Below are 8,587 nucleotides of genomic sequence, written 5' to 3' on the forward strand. Positions count from 1 at the left end.
ATTCTGTTTTCTTAATCACTAGTTTTGTGTAGTGACACAAATCCATCTTCAGTGATTTCCTAACACAGAAGGTCTTAATTATGCTAGACAAATAGGATAAGGAAAACAGAGGAATGAGTGAATTGGGGAGTGACCAGGGGAGTAAGTACCTGGAATCTTAACTGAAATGGAAGGCACTCATTTGAAATCACAAATCTTGGGACAGAAAGAAAACCAAGAGAGTCATTTATTTACATGGGAATATGTTAGGTAAATAAACTAACCTATCGTTGGGGCCCAAATTCCATGATCCTGGAATCCACTTGGACCTTAAATCAACCAAAGGTACATGCAGCTGTAGCCCCCACTGAACAGCCTCCTGTGCTGCAGAAAGCCCCCTTTCATCCCCCCATCCAGGAATTTCCCCCCAGCGGTGATCAATGGAATTCCGACAATAGCTGTTCCCACAGATAGTTCCCAAAAATAACTACATGAATTCACAAAAGTCTGACACTTTCTGACATTTTACTTGAGTTTTATCAATGTGCCAGTATGTGCTAGTAAAGAGGGGAAATGCATTCTGCACTTCATACCCCAATTTCTTGCTTGCAGGTCTAGCTGGATTCGCACGCCTCTGTCCTGGAGATCAATATGAAGTAAGTGTTGTGTTGGGCTGGGTGTTGGAACTAAAGACTTGAAAGGGGAAGGCGGCGGTGGGGGGGTTGGGGGGGGTTGTTAGTTGTCATTATTTTGCTTCTTAAGTTATCTTTTTCCATTTGTTATATTGAAAAAAATTAAGCCAGTAAGAAAGTTTGGAGATTGAGACAAGACCTCCCACATACCTTGCATCTAGACTCACCAATTTTTAACATAATGCCATATTTGCTGTATTATTATTATTATTATTATTATTACTATTGTGATTATTGTTTTGCTGAACCATTTTAGAGTAATGTGCAAACATCATGACTCCTCATCCCAAATTCTTCTAAGAATGTGTCAAGGAAAGAATGTCCAAACCTATAGAAGAGTTTTACAGGAGTTTATTTGAGCCAAATTTTTGAGGACATGCCCAGAAGCAAGATCTCAATCAATAGAGAAAATGCTCTGGAGAACAGCAGTTTTGCAGCTTATTTTATACATTAGAGTCAAAGGAGAGACGTAAACAGGGTTACGTGAAATCCATTGGTGGTAGATTAAGGGGGTGGGAGAAAGTGAAGTGGGGAAATCTCTGGGATTGGATAAAAAGTAAAATGAAGAGACACATACTTTTACATTGGTGGATACAGGATAGTTAATTAACATTTACAGCACGTAGAGATGGTATTCAGGGAACAACATACCAATGACAAATCATGGTCTGGTGCCTATAGCTGTTTTTTTGAGGGGTCTAGAAAAGAAAATTACTCTGACATTTCAAAGGTATGTTATCTTAACTGCACAAGAATAATGGACATGGTTCACTTAAGGCAAAGACTGACCTTTGCTAAGGAAGCTACACGCCTGGGACATGACTACCTGCCATGGCCTGCCCAGCTAGGAATTTGTGATCAGATCATCCTGTGTGTTTACTTTCGGTCACTGAGCCTGTCAGGCCTGCCATGTGGCCCCCTGAACTTGTCAGGTTTATTACATAGCCCCTTTTTCGTTCACAAATGGAAGGACATTCTCTCATGTAAGCATTGCACAGCTCTCAACACCAGCAAATTTAACATTGGCACTTTAGCTAATGTCATTCAATATACGTTCTATATTCATATTTTGCCAAGTGTCCCAATATTGTACTTTATAACAGTTTTCTTTTTCTGATCCAAATCCAGTCCAGGATCGTGACTGCTCATAAGTATCATGATTGAATAATAGTATTTAGATGTTTCTTTACAAAAATACATTCCACATTAAGGTATATAAATGTTGAATCACCATGTTGTACACCGGAGACTAATATAATATCGGGTTGCCCCAAAAATGTATATACATTTTAAGATATGTTATTTTATGTATGTATTACTTAGTAGTTTGCCATAATCAGAAGTGTCTGGACACTGATGGTAACCACTTTGAGCACCTCCTGTAAATTGCAGAAGTCAAATGTGACTTGTATTCATGTTATCAGTATATATTGAGTATTACAACTTTCATACAGTTTTCCTTTCTTAAAATGTATATACATTTTTTGGCACCATCTGTAGTGTACATATCAGAACTATAATAAAAAATAAATTTTTTATATATATAATTTATATATATCTATCTACACACACACACACACACACACACACACACACACACACACACACTCCATAAAGTAGAAAAGCTTTTTATCTTTTCCACCTTAAAAAGGGAACTTACATAATCTTTTCATCTGTCTTCTCCAAAATCTCCTATAATCATACTTCTTGGGGAGCGGGGTTTTTTCCCCAAACGGTAAAGCTGTCTGACTAAGGGGAGACTGCACACCCTCTCCCCAGAGTATGTGGGATTTCAAAAATCCTCGTCCAGCTCTGTCTCCATCCAGAAGATGGAGGTCTTATTTCTTGCTCTGACTGCTAGGTAGATTTTAGCTGATCGTCTCTTGTCTCCCTAGAGGAGCTGGAGAATGTGGAGAGTGAGTCCAATGGCTGTTCTATTCAAGTAGAACTGACCAGAGAAAGAACTGTGACATGAATGAGCAGAGGGCGCCGTGTGATGACCTTTACTAAAGAACATCCTTCACACCCCCCACCTTAGAGATGCAGAACTTTCCCCCTTCTGAAATCTCTTCCCCACTCGTCATCTGCTCCACACTCCAGAGCCCAAGAGACCTGGAACGGTGGCCACTAAGAGGGAGGAGTGAAGATAGTGCAGAAGTGAGCAGCGGCAGCCGCTTCCTTTACTTCCCCTCTGATCTCAGTGTTCGGTCAATCAAGGCAGTGAAACGCGCCGTTTGTGTCCTCCCCCCAGATTTTCATGAAGTATGGCCGACAGAGGTGGAAGCTCAAAGGCAAAATAGAAGTGAACGGCAAGCAGAGCTGGGACGGAGAGGAAACGGTGTTCCTGCCCCTGATCGCTGGACTAATTTCTATCAAGGTACAGTGTTGTCGTCACCGTCTTTGTCTCCTGGTGCCATAGCCGGATGGCCCCACTGGTGCGGACCTCGCCCATAACTTCTGCCTGCTGTCCCCTTGTCCCACGGATTCCTCTCTGTACCACACGTACATGGCGAAAACGGCCCTTCTCATATCGAGGGGGCAAAGTCAGTACAAGGTGGGCTTTGGAAATACCCACCTCTGATTTCAGCAATGTTCCGAAAGAAATTACTGAACTGGCTAGGAGTAAACAAGGAAAAGAGTGTCCTATCTGCCTCCTCTGCTCTCCTCTAAGGCCTTTCCTTCATGCCCTCTTACTAGGTCACAGAAGTCAAAGGGCTGGCAACCCATCTCCTGGTGGGCAGCGTGACCTGTGAAACCAAAGAGCTATTTGCAGCCCGACCTCAAGTGGTGGCTGTTGACATCAATGATCTTGGCACCATCAAACTGAACCTGGAAATCACCTGGTAGTAAGTTTCTCTTTTTTCTTTCACCACATAGCGCTACAGGCTAGTGCTGCTCAAAGGTGGTACATGGACCACCAGGATTACCAGGGAACTTGTTCCAGAAACTGACTCTTAGGCCCCACCCCAAACTTACATCTCTCAGGGCCCAAGACTCTGTTTAACAAGCTCTCCCATGATGTTCACACCTGCTAACATAGGAAGAGCTTCTATCTTATCACCATTCTGCTCTTATTCTGCCTCCTTCCACCTTTTCTACCTTTAAATATGGATGAGGAAATATGTCTCTCCAGTAAACGAATTTTGAAGAAAATAACTGTCAAAAATGAAATAGTTTTACTTCAGAAACATCCTGATTCTCACTATGCTATTTTAATTGCTTATCTATCTTTATCTCCTATACCTTTAACTGCTCTGGGAAATTTTGAATAACTTCAGTCCCTCCACACTACTTACGGAAACAGAATTCTTCCAAAGGAGAGGAGATACATTTTGTCGAACCTGTGAACTTAGAAAGTGGTTTTCTGACATTACCCCATGAGAAAGGTCACGCTATGTTATTAAATGCATACATGGCTCACATGTGATGTTATACCCTGAGTGTAATACCAAGTCAAATGATGTGTTGAGTATTAGTGTTCAGGTTCTTCTTTCCAATATAGAGGGTCAGGGAAGAGAAGCAGCAGATACCCTGTTGCCTTGTTATTGGAATAGCGTCAGCACTTTTTGCCCAGCCCTTCCTCCTAAGTTGTGGTCATGGACACCTCAAATACAGGATCATTCCTCTGGCTGGATAAACTGGATGGCATGATGATAAGTGGTGTCACTGTAAATAGACTGTTATTCTCTCAATCACGCAAGAGGCTCTGTGTCAACTGAAGTGAACAGGATTCTATTTTTGAGTGCTTTCTTTAAATTGGACAGTAATCTATTGTTAATAATCTCTTGTATTGTTCAAATGTCTATCCCTACAAAGCTCAAAAAAAAATTTATTTTTTTGGGCCAGCTGAGTGACGCATTGGTTAAGAGCTGGCTTGGGACACCAGCTCTGAGCAGCAGGGCCCTGGGTTGGATCCCACATGAGGGCCAGTGATGCTGTGCCCTCTACAGCTAAGATGGTGAACAACAGCTCGACCTGGAGCTGGGCTGCTATGAGTCACCGGCGAGGGCGTAGGCTGCAGCCCCTGCTGCAGTGGGCTGCCACAAGCTACTGTGAGTGGCCGGCAGCCAGCATGAGCGGCTGGCAGCCGGTGTGAGCTGCCAAGAGCCGCCGTGAGCGGCCGCTCAGAGGCCGGTGACCGATCTGCCTCACCCAGGAAGCGCGCAATGATAATACCAACATGGGCCAGTGAAGCAACATCCTCCACAACTAGACTGAAGAACAAAAGGACAGCAGCTTGTCTGTTCCCCTTCCCCCAATTCCCCAGCACTGTTCCCATCCCCCAATTCCCCCTAAAATCTTTATTTTTGAAATTTTATTGGGGGATTGGGGAAGGGAACAGTGTTGGGGAATTGGGGAAGGGGAACATTGTGTTTTTCCAGGACCCATCAGCTCCAAGTCAGGTTGTTGTCCTTCAGTCTTAGTTGTGGAGGGCGCAAGCTCAACTCCAAGTCCAGCCACTGCTTTTAATCTAGTTGCGGGGGAGGGGCACAGCCCATCATCCCATGCAGGAGTCGCACCGGCAACATTGTCTCACCAGCTGAGCCATCTGGCTGCCTGTTGGCAGCTCAGCTTGGGAGCAGCTCACTGGCCCATATGGGACTGGAACCAGCGACCCTGTTGCTCAGAACTCACTCCCTAACCAACTGCGCCACCTGGCCTGCCCCTCAAAGAATTTTTACAGACTCCTTCAATATCTGTGTTGGGGCAAGTACTAATATGTTCCTAATATTAATGAGAAAGAGATATATTTAGGTGTATAGATAAATTATGCTTAAAGCTGTGATGATAATCTGTGGTCCCTTAGGTGGGTCTTAGACTCAGGTTTCTTTCTGCTCTACTTTTCTTTTCTCTTGGTTTATTTTCTGGCAAACCAACTTGGCCCAAACCAGCCCAGTTCCCATTGGTTAAAGTCGACTTTAGTAAAATGAGGTGCTTTCTTGGCCTGCAGTCTGGTGACTATAGGTGACTCTAACAATGTGCCTTCACTGGGACCTGTTGTTTTCCAGTCCATTTGACGTGGAGGACGTGACCCCATCTTCAGGCACTGGGAACAAGGCGGCAGCCCTCCAGAGGAGGATGTCCATATACAGCCAGGGCACCCCGGAAACGCCCACCTTCAAAGATCACCCCTTCTTCGTAAGTTCAGTGTGATTTCTGGAGTAGAGACATGAGCTTGAGGCAATGCTTGCACCCCATATCTGAAGTGCTTGACAGACGCATTAGGGATTCTCAGTAACTCCTAATAATGTTGTTCTTAAAGTTCACCCTCATCAAGCAGGAATAAGAAGACACACTCCTGACGCCTTTGGCTGTATGCACACAGGCGGTGAACCTTTCTTCTCTGTCTTTCCTCTCCCCTCACCCACTTAACCTGTTGCTTTGATAATAACATGTAGACTTCTCTGAATATTTTCTAAGATTAGCCTTTTAAAGAAGTGGATGTTTTAATCAGAAACGCTTGCTAAAAAGCTAACACAAATGGTAACCTGATGCTTTCCACTAACCTCCTCCCCATCTTGCTTTGACTTCTGAAGAGATGGTTGCACCCTTCACCAGACAAGCCCCGGCGGCTGTCTGTCTTGAGTGCCTTGCAAGACTCTTTCTTTGCCAAGCTGCACCGCAGCCGCTCTTTCAGTGACCTGCCCTCCCTCAGGCTGAGACCCAAGGCCGTGCTAGAGTTTTATGTGAGTGTGGGTGGCCTGCCTGGTGTGACGTGGCTTCGGGGGCTTGTGGCATGTGTGCTCTGGCATGTCTCCCGTTTTATCTTCTCTGTCTTGCTCACTGGGTAATGATTACACCTGTCCTGTCCCCTGGCTGGGGCACTCGGTCTTGCATGCGACTTGGTTGGAGAGGCCGTTTGTCCTTCCAACAGTCCTGTTTCTGTGCTGTGATTTTTCTCTGTGGTGGCAAAGATATCCACGGTAACAAGATTTTCACTTTTAGTAAATACAATTACACTTAAGCTCAAAGAAGATTTTATTTCACAAGATAAACTAGTTTATCATATCAATCTTTATGCGCGATTTTCACATTCAAAAGCTGGCGCTTGACTCAGGATTTAAACCAATTTTACTAGAACTATTTTTTATTTAAAGAGGTTCTTAGTCTTAGTTTATTGTAGTGTTTACTATAATAACAAACACGTGTTTATACTAACTTAGTAAAAGAAACTAATTCGCAGTCAAGAAGGCAGTAGGTAACCTACATTATGTGTGTTATACATTATGTCACAGGAGAACACACATGTGCACACACACATACACCCCACATATACATCCATGGAATATTCTGCTCTTTACAGATATATAAAAGTAATCTTTGAATGTCCAGAGAGAAAAGGATTAAAAGCTTTCTGGTTAATAATAATAATAATAATAATAATAATAATAACAATAATAATAATTGCCTATTATTCATTGAATTAAAAAACACAGGTGAAAGGAAACATGTCCAAAAACCAGAACAGCTGACTAGTTGTATCTGCAGCTGTCAATGCAATGTGTGTATTTGCACTCATATGCTGCAAGTTGGGGGTTGTGGGAGGGCATTGGTAGAGGTTTTAACAGCATAGTTTAAACAGGAGCAAGGTTAGAAAAAACTTGAAGGCCCCTATAGCCTTTTGCATAAACACAAAGGTCTTCAGAGTGGCCTTTCCCATTCTCCACGGACATTTGGTGGGCGCACCTCCTACCTCCCACCTCTCCACGATTCATTCCCTGCCTGAAAACCCCTGAGTTCCCACTGCCCTCCAGCTGCACCATAGCTGCACCCTCTCAAGACCTCCCGTCCTTGCACACACACTTTGCACACACACAGCTTCTTCTAGAATGCACTCCCTCCTCCTCCCCCTGTCCTATATCTCTGGGCCCTATAAGGCTGTGTTCCAGGACCAACTCTCTCCCAGGCACCAGCCCCTTGCTGGGTCCCACCTCATTATATCATACCTCAGTTAAAACAGGCAGTACCTGTCTATAGGCCTTCCCTTGGGAAGTCATCTCAACTTCTAACTCAACATGTGTCACTTAAGTAGGAGCAAAGTGGGTTGGGGAATGTGAGACCCAAGAGAAATACTGGGGAGGAGTTTGGAATTTGAATAAGAATCTTGACTGCCCAGCTCCACTGCGTAGCCAGTGCCTCCCGCTTCCCTCAGAGCTGCCACAACATGTGTGTGCTGAAGATGAGACAAGGATGGGCAGGACCACTGGAGGACCCCAGGGTTCGGTGAGATGCTAAGGGACCCCCCCCCCCTCCACCAGACGAAGTCCAGGAAGCAGGGCTCCTTCACCCATCTCTCCCAGAAGCCCTCCACTTATCTCTCCCAGAGGCATCACATGTATGGGGGGTATACAAATTGAGGAGGGAGGAACGGAAGTAAACAAGCTGGGGTGGAGAAGAGGAACCTGAACTCACCCCCCCTTTGCAACTCCTGAGGAGGGTCCCTGGAACTCTTTATCCATCCCACCACCAGCGCTCTGAAAGCACGGTTCTATAATCACTAACAGAGGAAAACACTCCGTTTTAGAGGTGAGGAAACTGAGCCTGAGAGGTTACTTGAGTGCCCCAGTGACTCACTTTTACTCTTCCTGTGGTTAAAATTAATCCCTTTCCAACCAGAGAGACTGGAGAGCTGGGGTGACTTGACTGCAGGTGTTGGGATCTAGTGGCCCCAGATCCAGCAGTGATGGAACTAGCCGCGCTACTGAGGAAGATTGGGGGTGGGGGCCTTGTCTTCCTATCTGCTCCCCATGTCACTTGCTGTGATATTTTTGTTATTCCCAACACTATTATGATAATTCATTGCTTTATATATAATGAAATTACGTATTTACCATTTAAATTAAAAGTCAAATCTGGGGGCCGGCCGAGTGGCGCGTTGGTTAAGAACTGGCTTGGGATGCCAGAGGGCCCTGGTT

General features: G+C 44.6%; 1 protein-coding gene across 5 annotated transcripts in view; it reads left to right on the top strand.

Annotated features, from left to right (window-relative positions):
* RIPOR2 (RHO family interacting cell polarization regulator 2) overlaps nucleotides 1–8,587 on the top strand; it is a 206,525-nt gene that overhangs the window by 172,189 nt on the left and 25,749 nt on the right. For 3 of the 5 annotated variants that reach the window (XM_019668180.1, XM_019668177.1, XM_019668178.1), the window contains exons 9-12: nucleotides 592–635; nucleotides 2,923–3,048; nucleotides 3,369–3,517; nucleotides 5,681–5,810. In XM_019668180.1, the coding sequence (XP_019523725.1) occupies nucleotides 592–635; nucleotides 2,923–3,048; nucleotides 3,369–3,517; nucleotides 5,681–5,810 (449 nt within the window). Of the gene's footprint in view, nucleotides 1–591; nucleotides 636–2,922; nucleotides 3,049–3,368; nucleotides 3,518–5,680; nucleotides 5,811–6,208; nucleotides 6,359–8,587 lie in introns of all 5 variants that reach the window. The other 2 variants (XM_019668176.1, XM_019668179.1) reach the window with 1 other exon arrangement.

The sequence above is a fragment of the Hipposideros armiger genome, unplaced genomic scaffold (genome assembly GCF_001890085.2).
Source record: "Hipposideros armiger isolate ML-2016 unplaced genomic scaffold, ASM189008v1 scaffold_519, whole genome shotgun sequence".
NCBI lineage: Eukaryota > Metazoa > Chordata > Mammalia > Chiroptera > Hipposideridae > Hipposideros > Hipposideros armiger.